We start from the raw sequence: 18,738 nt of genomic DNA on the forward strand, positions 1-18,738 counted from the left end.
TGAGTGTGCATGACAGTATCTATGTATATAGAGATCCAATCTGTAACTTAGACACTATTTACACACAAGTTTTTTAAAAATGATTAGTCTATTTTTTGTAGCCCTTTAATCATTATCTTTTTTGTCAATGCATAATGAATTTGTGTGTTGAGGGCTCTTGTAAATGTCAGAGGGTCTGACAAAGATGGCGTCTACTACAGTAGGTGGATCCTAAAACACAAGACACAACAAGCCATGGTCATGGTAAATTCACCCTTTGTTTTGGGACGTCAGCCGCACATGATGCCGAGCAGGGGATGCCTCACGCTGCTTGTCATATGGCAGAAAGAGAGCTATGATGGTGCAGACCTGCTGGTTGCTGAGTGTTAAACCAGTTTCAGTCCTCGGCCAGGCGGTCCACTCGGTCCATTCATGGGACAGTGCTTATCCACAGCCTGGTAAATATAGCACATACAATGAAAGTCTATAACTATACTACTACAAGCAAGAAAGCAATACACATGGCACTGTACAAATTCTCACCAAAAGACCTAGCAGCTGTTGCTCAGGTGCTGCTGGCTATCACCGTGGTGGTCCTGGGGGACCTGGGGGAATGAAGACTAAAACCTTTGTAAAACCCAATTCTATTTACGAGGACAGAAACATAATAGCAATAGACATAAATCAAATTTAAGCTGTGAAATTATACTAACATTACCTTGCTTGCATGTATCAGAGTCAAGCTTAAGTTTGGCTTTAAAGCAGAGCCATGAACCCCTCCGACCTTAGCTTTGTGAACTGCAACCAAAAACAGGATGCTTAAGTGGTGTCTTGTAATTATTTTAAATAATTATATCACACACACACACCTGTATTACATAATCAATGGTTTGCGTGCCCTTATGAACCTGGGAGAAGTGTTGTCTGGAGCTATGTGCTTCTGGTAGGGTCTCTCAAGGCAAAGTGGTCAAAGTGGTTTAAAAAAAAAACATGATAAAAAGAGGAGGGATTACAGTGACGGAAGCCTGGGGCCCATGTCTGGTGTCAGGCCTGGAAAGAGTGCCCATCAGCAAGTGCCTGGTGGCCGGTTCTGCCACAAGGCCCAGCTGGGCACAGGCCGAAAAGGCAACGTAGACTACTGTCCTCCCCATCTCGTGGATCCACCACCTGCGAGAGAAACCAATGGTCTTGGGTGGGCTGTTATTTGGGTAGCAGTGAAGGAGTCCTTCAGGGGTATGTTATTCCAGAGGACTTTAGGTGCAGTTACAAAGTACTGGCGGGCTCAAAGGACAGCAGCCGCAGCATTAGCAGAGGCAAAGCAGCGGATGTGGGAGGAGCTCGGAGAAGCCATGGAGAAGGACTTTCGGGCAGCAGCAAGGTGCTTCTGAAAAACCACCTGGCACCTCAGAAGGGGGAAACAGGGAATCCTCCTAGCTGTGTACAGCAAGGATAGGACACTGTTGACCTCGACTGACTAGGTAATCTGCCGGTGAAAAGAGCACTTTGAGAAAATTCTGAACCCGACAAATTTTCACCCTCTGTTGCTGAGACAGAGCTGAAGAATGACAGGTGTTGACATGAGGTAGTCAAACAACTCCACAGTGGTAAAGCCCCAGGAATTGATGAGATCCGTCCAGAAATGCTGAAGGCTCTGAGTGTCGAGGGACTCTCTTGGGTAACACACCTCTTCAACATTGCGTGGAAGTCCAGGACAGTGCCTAAGGAGTGGCAAACTGTGGTGGTGGTTCCCCTTTTTAAAAAGGGGGACCAGAGGGTGTGTGCAACTACAGGGGCATTACACTCCTCAGCCTCCCTGGGAAAGTGTATTCTAAGGTGCTGGAAAGGAGGGTTCGGCCGATTGTCAAACCACAGATTGAAGAGGAACAATGTGGATTCCGTCCTGGTCGTGGAATAGCAGACCAGCTTTTTACTCTACGCAGAAATCCTGGAGGGGGCTTGATCCTGGTCCTTATGTCATCATCAGTCTGTGACCTGCAGCGCATGCTGGATCGGTTTGCAGCTAAGTGTGAAATGGCAGGGATGAGGATCAGCACCTGCAAATTTGTGGCCATGGATTGTCTACTCCAGGTGGGGAGCCTCCAAGTCGTTACCCCAAGTGAGGGAGTTTAAGTATCTCTGGGTCTCGTTTCAGAGCAGCGGGAGGGGAGGGGGGCGTCGGTATCGCAGTCACTTTACCACACTGTTGTGATGAAGCGACCTGACTTTGGATAAGAGCTTAAAGATGATTGGTCTGAACCAATAACCCTATATATATATATATATAGCTTAAATAGTTAATGCTAAATGTGCAGGAAAAGTTACAATATTAAGAAAACTAATATCAAAATCTTTTTTTTAAATGTCAGTAAAGCATTTAGATATGTAATATCAATGCTAACACGTAGTTAGATACACAGCCTCTGATCGACTGACAATTCAAACTGCACAGCTTCTAATTAACTCTGGACACACATGCTTTGCCTAATCGACAACTCAGGGAAACAAATCCATTGTTTAAATGACAAGCCTGGAACTGAGCCACCTATTAATCAACAGGCCCACCACCAAACAGAGCCTCTGATTAACCGTCAGGCCCAGAAATATAGCCTCTAATTAATGCAATTGAATCTTATATAAATTAGCACAGTATTGTAGATGCTATATGGAAAGAAAGTGTGCACACTAGCAACCTAAAATAGAAAAAAGAGATGAAATGTGTTAATTGTCAGTGTGTATATGTGTACATAAAGTGGTCATCCAGAAGGTCAACGTACGGTCTGCTCCGCTGCCCCAGCATAACAAATGTGCATGACAGGCAATGTCAGCCTTGCAAGTACTTTTTGGCAAAAACCTTCCAACATTACTGGCAGAGAGTGATTTTTCATGGTCATTTGCTATTATCATATTATATAATTCTAGGTAACCATTAAAGGATCAATGTAGAACCCTGCAACAAAGTGCATCCTATCAGAAAGCATTTCAAATAAAACCATTTTGGGAAAATAAGGAACTCTTAAATTTTGAGATCCGTTAAATATGCCTTTTTCTAAGGATGTCCCATGAAGTAGCTACATTTTAAATACCTATGTTTTAAAAATTTACTGTTTTAAGGATTAAGATTCTGAAAGGCAAAAAAGTTCAATATAAACAACTAATATTTGTGAAAATTAATTTCTTGATAATGAAATCTTTAATAATATTAACGATAAGGCAAATTACTGGGTACCTGTGAAACCTACACTCATCTCCAACACTCACATGTTTACATTCCATCCAATTTACAATAGGTGTACTCAGACTTTTATTTGATGCCATATGTTACTGTTGAAATTAATTTATGAAAAGTTTTTTTTCTCTGAATCAGCTAACCGTACATCTATCCAGACCTTTATTACATACAAGCACTGGCAAATGTTTAAAGAGGATCTGATAAGGCTGAGCAAACTGCAAAGCTTAATTAAGACCTGAGAATGAGTGTGTGCGTCAAAATAATCTGTGATAACATTCATTTACGCATTTGTGTGCGTACACTGGAAGCCATTTATCTAAGCAGCAAATACACTATGAGCTCAATAGAGGCAAGACAATTTCTTAAACATGAGAAAGCAGCTGTAACTAAGGAACAGGTTTGTAAAAACTATGACTAGGCATTGACAATGCAAACATTGTTTTTAAGTCAAAGCAAACCAACCTATTAAAATACTAAAAGGAATGTAATAAACTGCCTTGCATTATTTAATAATAAAAATAATAAATAAACCGTATTGACGGCTCACAACATAGACATAAATATAGAGGATAAAACCTAGTAGCTGAATCTAACTGAATCAGTCCACCTCTGGTTCACAGTTTTGGTTGTTACAGTGTCACAGACCTCAGTTGTCCACATAACCTTCAAATATAAGCATAACCTTAAACATAAAACAGAAAGCATATTTAGGTAATGAAGGTTTATCTTTGTATATTTATTTGGTTGTTGTACTACATAAGGAAATGCAAAGAGACTTTCACAGAGATTTCACTATAAAACGTGGTGTTTAAAAAAGTTACCACCATAACATCAATAATTTTTTTTTTATACTAAGTAAAGATTTTTAAGTGGAAACAGCGCTCTTATCGAAATATATTATCAGTATTTGGGCTGCGTTAGTTTGGGTCATATTTTTGACTCTCTGTATGAGCAGCATGACAGGGATGGTCTCATACACCTTTTTAATTTTCTTAATAGAGCAGAGAAACATCAAAGATAACAGTAAATTTGTACACATTTGTTAGTTGCATAGTTTACAATTATTGAAATGTATGAGAGGCAATGCCTAGTTAGGTAATTTTCTGAAACAAGCATCAGCCAAAGAGGAACATTTACTGGTCATAATGTCACTTGTCCAGTTAGGAGATCAAATTATCTGTTTTACAGCCAAACAAGTCAAATGTTATTGGTGATACAATGAACTGACTCCCTGAACAGAGGAGAAATTCTTATCACTATTGTGACATAATCAGGACTGGTTTTTTTTGTTTTTTTTTAACAGGGCATTTTCATCTTTAAGCTGAATACATTTGGGAACGAGGTTCCCATACATCATACACCACATTTTAGATGTATGGCTTGCAGTCATCCAGGAATATCAGCAAATACAGTATGGAGCTGGTATTTTATGGGGATCTTTTAGTCATGCAGCCTAGCAGGGTACAAGAGCAAGATGTGCAAGAGCTCATGTCACAAAGATGAGTTAATTACAGTGCTCCAGTCCTGTGAATGTCTGGTTTTAGATATCTCAGGAAGACTAACATCATTTTTCCCGAATAATGAAAGCAGGAACAGTAAGTAACTTGACAAGGTGAACCAATTAAGTTATGTAGCATGCGGCGTCAAGCGAGGATAGCTTCCACACCTTATACCATGATCAGTTAAAGTATGACACAGACCACTGTTTTCCCTTCAGTGAGTCGCAGGATAACAGCCTTTACACTTCACCAATTGCATGGAACTTTGGCCTTAAATGACTCAAGTCTTAAAGACTGTAGTTTCATAGGATTTCAATGTGTATTGGATAAAACATTCATTTCATAATCAAGGTTATACTGTGAACTTACCTGTCTTAACTTTTAAAAATGACATTAATGCAGCGTGTGTTTTTTATATATTGCATCAACATTTAGACTTACCTGCATTTACAAAATCTATCACATTAATGCAACATGTGTTCCTCCTACAGTATATTGCATTACACTATAACTTACCTGCATTCACATTCCTAATTGTTTTAATGCAACAATATATTACATCAACATTTGAACTTACCTGCATCTACATTTTCAATTACTTGTTTTGCAGAAATACAGCAATTTAAAAAAAATATACAGTATATTGTGTCACCACTAGCTTCTTTTGTTTCCAATTAGAATATTGCAGCAAAGCAACATTTGTTATTCATAATCCTAAACATTTGGACTTACCTGCATTTACAATTAAAATTACAATAATGCAGCATGTGTACTTTTTTATATTCCAACAATCTTTAAACTTACCTGTGTCTACAATTTCAATTACATTTAGGCAGAAATAAAGCATGCGTATTACTATATATTGCATCATCATTTTAATTTATTTGTATTTAAAACTCAAATTACATTGATGTATCAATGCATTCTGTTTTCTTTATATATTGCAACAACATTAACTTACTTGGCTTACATTTCCAAATACAATAATGCAGCAAAGCAACATTAATTTAGCAATGCAGCATACTTTATATCATACATCAACATTTGAACTAAACAGAATCTACATTTCTAAATGCATTAATGCAACAATGCAGTATGTATTATTTGTATTCTACATTAATTCAATTCAATTCAATTTTATTTATATAGCGCTTTTAACAATGGTCATTGTCCCAAAGCAGCTTCACAAAAAAAAATTAAAGATTTTTTTTTTTTTTTTTTAAGAAAAGAAAATATTTGGAAGTGTGTATGTGTGAGAAAAATGTGTCTAGATAATAATTAAATGAATGAATGATGAATGAAATGTCTCTGATGAGCAAGCCAAGGGTGACGGCGACAGTGGCAAGGAAAAACTCCCTGAGATGGCAATAGGAAGAAACCTTGAGAGGAACCAGACTCAACAGGGAACCCATCCTCATCTGGGTGATAACAGATAGAAATAACATCAAGTGTGTTGTGCAGGTGAAAGTTCAATATATCAGAAGTTGTGTAGATTCAGTTCAGCAGTAGGTGCAGAGGGCAGATGGGGTCAGATCACTGGAAGCACAGGAGCAGGATGTGTAGCTCCAGCCATCATAAAGCAGAATCTAGCTGGAGCAGGTCCTTCTCAAGATGCCTTAGAAACCTTGCAGGGTTGGCCTTTGTCTACTGAAGCTGGCACAATCTCCAGATGTCTCAGGATGGGTAAAAAAATACAGAAAAGATGGAGAGAATTAGCGTAGTTGCCATTCAGGATAGGTGTACTGGAGTATGAGGTTATGGGATGAGTTACGCGTATGCCAGATTAAAGAGATGCGTCTTGAGTCTACTTTTGAATTGGGAAACCGTGTCTGCTCCCCGAACAGTGTCTGGAAGGCTATTCCAAAGCTTTGGAGCCAAATATGAAAATGCCCTGCCCCCTTTACATTAACACTTGAACTTACCTGCATCTATATTTCCAATTACATGTGTGTTTTATATTTTTCATCATATATTTAAACTATACAAAATAGTGTGTTTGAGGCAAACTGGGACTTGTGATCATTTCTGTTGACTGAAGACATGAAAGCAATCAACATTTACAGAACACTTCAAGCACAGTACAGTGATGTTAGCCAAAGTAAAACATTAAAATGGTGCAAAAGGCCATACATCAATGGCGATCCTGGACACGGTTGCTCAGAGCCCATTGCGGTCATTCCGGTGAAAGTTCAGCAAGGGGTATCGATGGATAACTTGTTGCCCCATTGCGGAAGACAGACACCTCTGTGGGAACTCTACACAAACCCATTAACCACCACCACCACATGCATATTACAGGAACTCAGCTGAGCTTGCTCCAAGCCATTTCCACATTTTTGCACCCTTAAAGGAGTTCCTGGGAGGCCGGTGTTTTAGACGTGAAGCACTGCAGTCGGATTTTGGCTCCGGCATATTGAGAAAACTTTCTGTCTTGATGTTATGCACACACTAGCGAAATTCTGGGGTAAGTGCGTTAGTGTAGCAGGGCATTATAAAGAGAACTAAAGGGAGTTTTTACTCTCAGAACTGTGTTCTGTTATTCTGCACAATTGAAAGTCCAGTTTTGACTCGAACACCCATAGGAGTACGAACTCTGATATACAACCACTTTTAGCTTACAAACAAAACCAATATGAAACAAAAAGAATATGTCCAGGCTTACAAATTCAAACTAACAATTTAAATTACAACCATGGGCAATCTACTAAAATATTAATCTAACATAATATAATAAGCATCATTAATCATGTAATCATGCATGATAAATCTATAAATCTACTTAATTCATATCTATACTGCTTTAACCTGGATGGGGTGCCAATCCATAGGAGGGCACGCACGCCCTCATTCCCACACTACAGGTCATTTGGGAATGCAGATTAGTCTAATTTAAATGTCTTTGGACCTCTGAAGGCGGGAGTCAGACCTGGACCCTGGAGGTGCCTATGTTAGCCAGTTAGCTAACACGAAAAAAGCCTACCAGCACAAACAGACTCTCTCTCTCTCTCTCTCTCTCTCTCTCTCTGGCTGTGGACATGTCGCTTCTTTGTCAGCTCTGTCTTGTTCCTCTTTGTTACCTGTTTTGATGCTGTTTGCCATTTTTTCCTCAAAAAGTCTCATTAATATTTATTTACCCTTATGACATGTTCTTAAGTTACATATTTTCCATTTTCAGACATTTCTATGAAGCACATAATTGTAAAACACCTTAAGACAAAATTTTACATACTTAAATTTTTTATAGAGAAAATGGATCTTTAACCTCTCTAATGAGACTTGCTTTTGCTTTACACGCACGCTGTACACACACGCATACAGACACAAAATAAAATATGTTTTACACACACACGTGGTCACAGTGTTACAGTAAACAGTACACGTGTGCACGGATGTTGATTATACCAGTAAGAGACGAGCACTAAGACCGAGCAGAGGAGACGAGAGGAAAAACTCTCATGCATATATATATATATATGTGTGTGTGTATGTGTATGTTTGTTTATTATGCTTAAATAATAAGTAAAGTCTAATTGCAGGCAGAAGGAAGGTTTTTCCTGTAGCGTTCTTTGCTGTTCTGTCCTGTCGTGTAAACAGCATCTGTGTTGCGTTTCCAGTCCAATCTGGAAAGGTAATATGTAAACTCCAGTTTTTCAAGTAGATTTTCCTGTACAGTATATAAAAATTAGATATGTAAAATGTTTTTTTTAGAACTGTGACATTACGAAATAAATTGACAGATAAAAGTTTATTTTTAGCTTTAAATTTCTTTCAGTTACACAAATGTGCAGTAGTAAACAAAGTATGATATATGCAAATACATGAATAGTACATGAAAATCTTTTAAACTGCTCTCCTGTGTGAACTCTACTTTGGTTAAATAGTGTTTAGTACCACTTTACATCCCTTTTTGCAAAATCTGTTACTTTTTGCTAGCTTCCCTTTTTTCTAACTCTGTGCCAACCGTGTTTATTCTTCAAATATTATAATGTATATGTAATATAATATATTCAAATAATACATGTGTTGTGATTTTTAAAGAATCTTTAACTTTGCACTTCTAAATATTTAGTCAATTAAGACGTTTACATACTTAAAACATTAAATTGTAATTAAAAACATTTCTATCCCCTAAAGACTAATGATGTCTGTACGAAAGGCACAAATGGCTGTAGAACAAAATGTACAATAATGGTGCTTTTAGTTAATCAGTATAAACACCAATATTGACTGTACCCCCGTCTTTATTATTTTATTGAGTGTACCATGTTCTTAATCCAGCTGGTTAAAATTAATTGTCTCCACCCTCCATGGTTCAAACACAGTCTGTGAAGAGAAAAAAAAAGAGATTAACTGAGATCCTCCCGTTATTTTTTCCCATACACATTTCTCAGTAGTCCTCTTTAGCAGCTTTGGTTTCTGGAAATGTTTAGTCGATTACAATAAGTTGTTTAAACAACAGTGATTGCTGAATGCACTTATACATTCATTACACACTGTAAAATGTCAATGTCATTGCTGTACTGATGATAAACCACCACCCAGATAATACGAGTCCAGTGGGTCAGTACATCGCACAGGGCAAAAGATACACCTAGTCAGTATTTGTACCTATAAGGTGTGGTACAATGGCATGTCTCTGTGTGTGTGCCTTGGATTGGCACCCTGTCCAGGTTGTACCCTGCCTCATGCCCTACTGTAATATGGATGGCTTGATGGTTAGGGTGTTGAACTGCTGACCAGGAATTCCCTGGTTTGAGGCCCAACGCTGCCAGGTTACCACTGTTGGACTCTTGAGCATGGTCCAAGTGCTCAGATACAGTTATATACAGATATATATGTATATTTGCAGTGCCAACACAGACATCTGGATCATGTCATAAATAAAAGGGAAGAAATGGGTACTTTACACTCTTTGCATTTTATGTTTAATGATTAACCGGATTAAACTCGACACACTGACTGGTCTGAATGGATTCAGTGAAAACATGAGAGAGATCTCTTTAATGGTTGATTGGCTTTTAGTTTAGCATTAAACCAAGTTTGTTTCCTTCCAAAAAAAAACCATATTTACTCGAATAAAGTAATAATAATAACCATTATTATTATTATTATTATTATTATAATCATAGATGCCCTTCTGAAAATGTCAACAACACAAAATCTAAAAATTGACACTGTAAATCCAGTACTGGTGTTTTGTGTATAGTGTATTGCAGTTGATTTGGGCAAGTCTCATCTGAGAGTGATTATGTGTTACAGTTACGGTAACACACACACACACACACACACACACACACACCTAGTACAGATTTTCTCAAAACATCACCCAACATACTGCCTTTCTAAAAAGTTAGGGTCCAATAAGAATTGTCAATACTAGAGGTGTGCTGGGGAACAGTGCAGGCATGGAGTGTGTATGGCTCATCGTGGGCGTGGCTTCAGGTTTCACTGCGTCATCCGTTTCCATAGAAATAAAGTACAGTGGGTTATTATAAGGCTTATACCCTCAATAATAGAGGTTTTAACATCGGCATTAAGGTTGTAGTGTAATACTGGTAAGAAATATACGATACAGTCCTAAGAGTTACACTTTTTTATTACTTGTACATTAAAAACAACGACAACAACATGCATATTTGAGTCGTAGTTCAGGAATGAGACACGCCCCCTTCCGGGAATCCGGACGTCACGAGCTCACCTGGGAACGCAGCTCGAGACCTGCGCGCGACAACAGGTAAGCGCAAACCTACTCGCCAATACATGATTAGAGTGTTTAATACACAAGTGTTTATACAGTGTTTAATACACAAGTGTTTATACCTTTAATGTCTTGGAACAAGTTGGACTTCGGCTAATTTGTTGTTTTGATTGAGCGCGAGCCGGTGGCGTTCGTGCCCCGTGTGTTTCCTTATTACACGAGCTGAGAGTGAAATACGCTCGGACACACACACACACACACACACACACCAAAAGCAGGGCATTTCACTTCCACAGGGTTACATAGAAATAATAATAATAATATATAAATGCTACATCATGTGCCGCTTTTTGTTCTTGTCGTTGGTTGTTTTTGTTTTTGTTTACAATCCTGAATTATTCAAACAAAACGTTCGTGAAGTTAAAACGCAGTGAAAAGAATCTAGTGCGGATCTCAGAAAGCTGTTCAACAGCAGGATAACCTGATTAACTAGCTGTGTGTGTGTGTGTGTGTGTGTGTGTTGGTATCTGGCCTCTACTCTATTTCTGCTGCTGCAAAAAAAAAAAAATTGTGTTGTTTACACTTTTTGTGATGTTGTGTTGATCAGTTGCATAAAGAAAAAAATAACTCTTGTAGGTTTTATCATTTTAAAAAACATTTATCTGAATATTTGTACTCCGCTCTTAATTTATTCTTAATAATAATTGTGTTTATAACTGTAGCTCTTGTCACATTTAGTCCACAGTACACAGCACACACAATACTGACATGAAATATATGTGTATATATATACTAACTATTACCTGATTAACTAGCTTTAAGTGTTGGTCAGTAGTTCAGTAGTTATTATGGATAAACTCTCTGCAAATTACGTATTAAATTTAGTCTATTTCTGCTGCCGAACAAAAAAAATCTAACGTTATATACAATATTTTATATCAAAATAAATTGTGACATTATATACACTATACTTACTCTTATTTTTTTATTTGTGCATATTGTGAGGTGATAAATTTGCACTTTAAAAAAATAACAGTTATCCTAATATTTGTACTCCACTCCTAATTTATTCATGAAAATCTTGGGAATTGATTTACAGTATAGCTGAAGCTCTTGTCACTTTCAGTCCACACAATACTGTAGTAACATTAAAGAAAGATACAGATTTATAGATTAAGAGCATTATTCAGTTCAGTAATTACCACCAGACGGCTTAATTAAAATTTTGTAATTTTCATTCGCTTCTTTTTTTTGGTTCCGAGGTTGAGGAAAGTGAAAGTGCTGAGCCACGTCCTTTGCATAGCGTTAATTGAGATAAACTGTATGGAAATTACATATCAAATTCAAACACAAAAATTGTGATGTTACACACTATATCAAATTGTTCTTACTCTTATTTTCTATATTGTGTATCTTGTGATGTTGTGATAATTAATTGCTTAAATGGGGGGAAAAAAAAACTCTTGTAGCCTTTAACATTTAAAAGAACAGTTATCTAAATATTGGTACTCCACTCTTTCAAATTCAATATAATCATAATAATATTGGTCATAATAATTTTATTTATAGCTGTAGCTCTTTTTAATTACATTTTTTTTACATAGCACTTTTAACCGTGGTCATTGGAGCCAAGCAACGATGGATCAAAAGTATCAAAAGAAAGGGAAATGAGAATGAAATGTGTGAAAATATGTATGAATCAAATTTATCAGATTGTCCTTGATCATGTCATGTCAAGTCAAGTAGGCTTTTATTGTTGTTTAAACCTTATAGTTCATTACACAGTGAAACAAAACAACATTCCTTCAGGACCAAAATGCTACATAGAACATAAATTAACAAAACTAGCTAAGAACTATATAAAAAAAAAAAAACGTAAAGTGCATGTGCATATGTGCAAAGAAAAGCCACAACACAATGCAACACTCTGTGATGATGAGTTCAGGTAGCGCAAATAAATCGGCCATGAAAGGACACATAAAAATAGTTAAGGTTTTTAATGTAAAGTAGTAGCAGAGTTAAAAATAAAAAAGAAAACAGTTGAGTTCACAGTACACCAGCACACACAATACTAACATAAACAATACTGATTTATAGTTTTTGCATTATTCATTTCAGTAATTACCAGCTGAGAACAACTCATAAATGTTTTTATTATTGTGATGATCATTCGCTTCTTTTCTGGCTCTGAGGGTGAGGAAAGTGAAAGTGCCGAGCCATGTCCTTGGCGTGGAGCTCGCTGTTCCTCGTGCTGGCTGGAGCTTGGCTGTGTGCAGCAGATCTGAGGATATATGACTCGCAGAAGATTATCGCCTGCTCTCAGGTCAGCTGCACAAACACAAGTTGTTTAAGGAATTAAAATTTAACACCAAATCAAATAAGAAATTAGTTTTGCACTGATGTTAAAATATTGTGTCCAAGAATTGTGAAGTGATTTACAGGAAAGTCTGACACTAGAGGAATTAATTCCACTGTCAGACTTTAATCAGTTAGTAATGTATTTCTTTCATCAAGGCTGTTTTGTTTTGTTTTGTTTGTTTATTTGCATTGTCCTGGATCAGAATGTTGCTGCTCGTGTGACTTGTGCTGCTTTCATGAGCAGGACTTATTTGAAAAAGAGATTTTATCTTAGTGCCCATATCTTGGTTGAACAAATCATTCTGTGACAACAACGCTGACAGTGTGTGTGTGTGTGTGTGTGTGTGTGTGTGTGTGTGTGTGTGTGTGCGCATGTGTGTGTGCTAGGGTCTGACAGAGTGCAGAGTCGATAATAAGAACTTTGTGGTTCCACCATCTGACTTCGGGCCCGTGGAGGTTTTGTCTTTCACCCTGGAGCCTGCTCTCTGCCTCACAGCAGCGAAGGCGTATAAAGCTTGCCTCCTGATCAAAATCCAACTTCAAATTCTCTCCAATGATGTCAGTGGAGAAACATCAGAAGAATCTGAAAATGAAGCCCATGGTGAGCACACGAAGCACAGCGTCTGTTTGTGTAGGCATGTTTGTAAAAGTGCAGGAGTGTTTTTAACGTTTTTTTTTTTCAACAGTATATTCCATATTAACAGAGCTTCTCACCCTTCAGTCACCCTTAAATGTAGCCCGTAAAGCTCAGAGCATTGTAGCCATTATATGTTTTGCAGTTGTTCTTAACAAACATATACAGTATTGGGCTCAGGATTGTGCAGTTAAGCACAACCTTTTTTAGCACAACCTGGACAATATGATTAAATTTTAGTTCATTTTAACCAACTATACAAACATGACTGAGCAAAACATTAGTCACCAAGGCGAAGAAATAACACCGCTACATGTGATGAGGATAATAGTAATAATAATATGCTGATTGTGAGAGTTTTACATTTTTGTGATGTCATTCCCTTATTCCAGCAGTGGTAAACTTTACACTTTATAAAAGTAATGATAACTTCCGTTCTACCTGACGTATCAGAAAACCCAAATACGGGCAATTTGGGAACGCCAGTGAGCCTAATCTACACGTCATTGGACTGTATGAAAAAGTTTATTTAAAATCAAAATGTTTTTAGCTTTTACTTAATTGTTAAGTCTTTCTCGTTATAAGGAGTTCTCTTGTGGACCTCAGGAGGAGCAGCGAGACAATATCGAGAGCGCACAAGGCTTCATTATCAGGAATACAGCTGAGATTAAATCTCACTTTTCTTGGTCAGGCCATAATTTCATAGGTTATTACTTATTTTTATCATCACCATAATTCTGCAGAGCTATAAAATTTAATTATATGAGCAGGGGTGTGCAAACTTTTTGCCTTTTTAAAAGTTTGACAAAATCATTTCCATGTGGAGCCTAAAATAGCATGTGTGCAGGTGTCATTAATCATGCGCTCTCTCTCCCCCTCTCTCTCTCCCTCTCTCTCTCTCTCTCCCCTTCTCCCCCTCTCTCTCTTCCTCTCTCTCTCTCCCTCTCTCTTTCTCCCCCTCCTCTCTCTCTCCCCTTCTCCCCCTCTCTCTCTTCCTCTCTCTCTCTCCCTCCTCTCTCTCTCCCCCCCCTCTCTCTCTTCCTCTCTCTCTCTCTCCCTTTCTCCCTTTCTCCCCCCTCTCTCTCTCTCTTCCTCTTCCTCTCTCCCTTTCTCTTTCTTTCTCCCCCTTCTCTCTCTCTCTTCCTCTTCCTCTCTCCCTTTCTCTTTCTTTCTCTTTCTCTCTCTCTCTCTCTCTCTCTCTCCCCCCTCTCTCTCTTTCTCTCTCTCTCTCCCTTTCTCCCTTTCTCCCCCCTCTCTCTCTCTCTTCCTCTTCCTCTCTCCCTTTCTCTTTCTTTCTCTTTCTTTCTCTCTCTCTCTCTCTCTCTCTCTCTCTCTCCCTCTCTCTCACTATAGCTGCAGTAACCCTGTGCTACGCATCTGTACCAAATCTTCATTCCTGCAAGAGGATTAAGTTTATTGTAAAATTCGACTCGGAGAACAACCAAGAGGTGAGCACAACCGAGTCACTGCGACTGATTAACGGCTGCACATCTCAGAATAACCTTTAGGATTCTTTGCTAGGCGTGATTAGAATTCCTCTGAGAGTGGGTGGGATATTTTTGTAACAAATGTTTATTCTTTCATGTTTGTACTGTAAACACTCCACACTTCCTGAAATGTATGTATTTAACTGTCGAATGCATGCACCTGCCCAAACCGTCACAAGATGGCGTTATGTTATTTGTGTAGGTCATGGAGGTGGTGGTGTACGACGGTGTGTTCCTGGGAAGCTCTGTGAATGTCACCATAAACAAGATGTCTCTGGAGGTTGACTTCCCACAACATAACACAGGTGAGACTGTTTTTCACGGCGCCGTGGCGGACACACTTCAGTGGCAGTGCAAATTCCCTCTGGAGATCCTCTGAGACTGAACCTCTGTGACGGTTTGATGCCGAGCGATAAGCTCCTGTTACAGACAGGGCTTTAGCACAAAGAGCGGTAACTAAAGAGACTGATCATACTCAGCGTTAAACGTACAGTAATACGATATACATAATACCCGTTTATAACGTCACTGCAGGTGTAAACAAATATGACGATTCGATATTCTCAGGCGCACTAAACAGTCTACAGTCCTTTAACAACAATGCAGCCATAAACAGAAAAGGTACAACGACGTCATTGCTCGGTTGTGTTAATCGCTTCTTTAATCGAGTGCTGTGTATGTCTGTAACTGGACCTGTTCATTTTGGGTTTTCAGGAAGTGCACATCTACACATTCCCTGGAAACAGATTCCATCTCTATTTGTAGTCACGCAAAGTAAAGTGTAATTGCTAAGCTTGGTGTTTTTTATTTCATTCTCAACAGTGTGTCCTGAGTTTCCTGATTTAGAAGAATGTAAAAGTGAGTATCTGATGTCATTTCTGTCACTCTGCGCCGTAATTATGCCTTCTTTTAGCTCCCTTGACTACCGCCATGACAGAAAGAAAGCTGATGATTAATCACATTGTTCTGCAATCCATATTAGGGTGTGTGTGTGTGTGTGTGTGTGTGTGTGTGTGTGTGTGTGTGTGTGTGTGTGTGCGTGCGTGTTTGCATGTGGACTCTGGAGTAACTGTTTATCTCAGTCTTATGATTTGCTGTAATAAATTGCGTCTATCAGAGTAGGTCAGTGGCTGTGGAACATGAATCATCTTGCTTGAGGTTTATTGGATTGTATTTTCCGTGACGACCAGACTGGAACCATGGAAGTGTGAGCCGGTTGAAACAGGAGGCCTCGACTGTGCACTCTTATTTATCTATTTATTAATTGGTTTATTTAGTTTTTAAATTTAAGTGCTATTAATAATAAACACTAATCTTATGGTTGCTTAATTAGTTTGTGTTAAAGGTTTGATCTGAACTATATCAGTTATATATAATATCACAGTGTTACTCACAGCAATGACTTGTGAGAAGTGCAGTACCTGTGCTGTTACTGTAAACGTAAATGTTGGACAAAAGTAATCTGTAAACTGTAACCTGTAAAAGTTTGGACAAAAGTTTTAATGTGTTTTCTACATTCCTGAACAATACTGTTAAAGATAAATAATTCATAAACTATGAAATAACACACATGGCATTAGGTAATGAACTGCTTGTAACAACAACAAAAACATTAATAGCAACAGTTAGTTTATTTTAAGACGTGGTGGTAAAAACTGTCGAGTGCGTTTGTAAAACTCATCAAAACATCAGGAAAGACCATGTAGTTAGATGTAGTTTGACTGTTAGTCCATACTCTTGTTTTTAAATGTGACATCCAGATGTGAAATGTACAGTTTTTGTCATAAGTTTATTTCCCACAACCGCTCTTGACATCGTTTACATCGTATGGTTTTGGACCTGATTTTGTTCCCCCCCGCTGCCGTGTTCTGAGTCTGATGATACTGTTAGACGAGTGCCGTGTTCTTAGTTAAAACATGTTCTGATTTCATTGCTTGGTCTCGCTGAGACTAAATCAGCCACCAGTAACATGAGCAAGGTGTGCGCCAACCTCAACTCACGGAGAAATCATTCCTTTATGACGTATCATACACAAAGTCATACGATGTAAGTCAACCTTAAGAGGAAGAATGAAGTGCCAAACTGCTGAACTACAAAGTTAAATGACAGTACAGTGGGGTTACATAACTAAACGCTGCATTCCAAATGTCTGACAGTTCCCAAATTCGTGGCGAAGTTCGACTTGTCCAGGGGAGTGGTGGAGCTGAGAGGTGAGACGGAGGAGCTGCTGCAGATGTGTATGAGACGGAAAGGGATGGGTCAGTGCTGGGTAAGCAGCGATTCCTCTCTTTCTTTTTTTTTTTTTTGTTTGTTTAGCTTGTGTGCTTACATGCGTATCTCACGTGCCTCAATGAAATGTAAACAAAAAAAATAATCAAAAACATTTCAGTAAACAGCACTTTAGTATCATGTTTATTTATTTAACATCCAAAGATACATTAAGACAGAAAGATCTATAAGAAAGAAGAAAGAACTGGAACGTGTTTATTTTTATTTTATTCTTCATGACGTGTTTAGTGATTCTGGTGCTGCGTTTTTTATATTTTACTCCAGAGAGATGTTATACTGTAGGTACATATAGATATTAAATATTATTGTTAGCTGCATTTACACCGGTCATCAATAGTCGAATTAAATTTCAGCGATCTCAGGCATAAGTGATACCCATTAGGTGTTGCTCCTAAAAACTAAAGTTTTTCCAGCAAGTTTAAATGTTTTTTAAATAATGAAAAAAATTCCAGGTTTAATGTAAATGCAGAGTGCAAAGTGCAGCTTCATGAAGCAGGTGAGACTCAGCTTGGCTACTTTGCGATGGCAGTGTTGGCATAAAATCTAAAAAGATTTGAAAGGCCGTGGCAGGAGAGAGCCGCTGCGTTGCTCTACACCTTTATCGATAGGCAGGAAACTGAAAGAGCTAATACACCTAGTTTATACTAAAAAGTCATTTAAAAATTATAAACCAAATCCCGGGTGCCACTGGGTTGACGCTGATGCATTAATTAAAAGGATAAACGTGTTTGCCAAGCGGAGTCGAGTCGTCCTTTAACAGGAACTAAAGAAGAGTTTTATAAACTAAAACTAAAATAAAATCATGTCTTTTTCCCCTGCAGCCAAGCGAGCGGACCATCCCTCTGCATGCCGTCACACACTGCATGTGTTTCCAGGTACAGCGCCACCTGGCTGTGTCAGCTCATGTGTTGATTTTACTATTTAATAAAGAAGTTGCAGAATTTTTTTATTGTATTTGTTTTTTTACGGAATTATAACGAAAATCTAATCACTGATGATTTTTTTATAATTATATTGTACACAGTGTGTCATGTGATCATGAATTAATGACCTATTGACTAAGATCATTTTTGCATGTTATTTTAATTGTTAGGCCTGGAGGCAAAACACAGAAGATAAAAAATCTTCCCGGTCTATAAATTGCCCCTTTGAGAATAACACAGGTAAGACACACAGTTACAGAACGCACTGCTGGTTATGAACCTGTAACCTTCTTTTGTACACAGTTGCTCATGTGACATAGAAACACTGATGCAATTTCATACATAGTACATACAACACAACATACCCCCAACACACACACACACACACACACACACACACAGAATACTGTGCAAAAGTCTTAGGCACCCTGTGGGTTTTTTTCTTTGTACTAACTTTGTTGTACAAAAACATTTTAGATTTCCAAACATTGTGACTGAAGAAAAAAGATACAAAACAAAAAAGAAATTATAAAAAAAATTGTTTGTACATTAAATGGACATTAAAAATGTAGTTAATTAGTGATCGCTGATTTTTTTAAATTATTTTTTTTAAAGTAATGGAAAGACTTTCTCTATTATGGA

General features: G+C 38.0%; 1 protein-coding gene across 1 annotated transcript in view; it reads left to right on the forward strand.

Moving 5' to 3' along the window:
• The first annotated feature begins 10,303 nt into the window (after window positions 1–10,303).
• il17rc (interleukin 17 receptor C) overlaps window positions 10,304–18,738 on the forward strand; it is a 13,357-nt gene continuing 4,922 nt past the window's right edge. Inside the window, exons 1-9 of the mRNA XM_053483688.1 lie at window positions 10,304–10,441; window positions 12,598–12,728; window positions 13,151–13,364; window positions 14,751–14,845; window positions 15,087–15,189; window positions 15,707–15,742; window positions 17,041–17,153; window positions 17,995–18,048; window positions 18,267–18,336. Coding sequence (XP_053339663.1) covers window positions 12,624–12,728; window positions 13,151–13,364; window positions 14,751–14,845; window positions 15,087–15,189; window positions 15,707–15,742; window positions 17,041–17,153; window positions 17,995–18,048; window positions 18,267–18,336 — 790 coding nt within the window. The 5' untranslated portion in view covers window positions 10,304–10,441; window positions 12,598–12,623. The remainder of the gene's footprint in view (window positions 10,442–12,597; window positions 12,729–13,150; window positions 13,365–14,750; window positions 14,846–15,086; window positions 15,190–15,706; window positions 15,743–17,040; window positions 17,154–17,994; window positions 18,049–18,266; window positions 18,337–18,738) is intronic.

The sequence above is a fragment of the Clarias gariepinus genome, chromosome 23 (assembly GCF_024256425.1).
Source record: "Clarias gariepinus isolate MV-2021 ecotype Netherlands chromosome 23, CGAR_prim_01v2, whole genome shotgun sequence".
NCBI classification, from domain to species: domain Eukaryota; kingdom Metazoa; phylum Chordata; class Actinopteri; order Siluriformes; family Clariidae; genus Clarias; species Clarias gariepinus.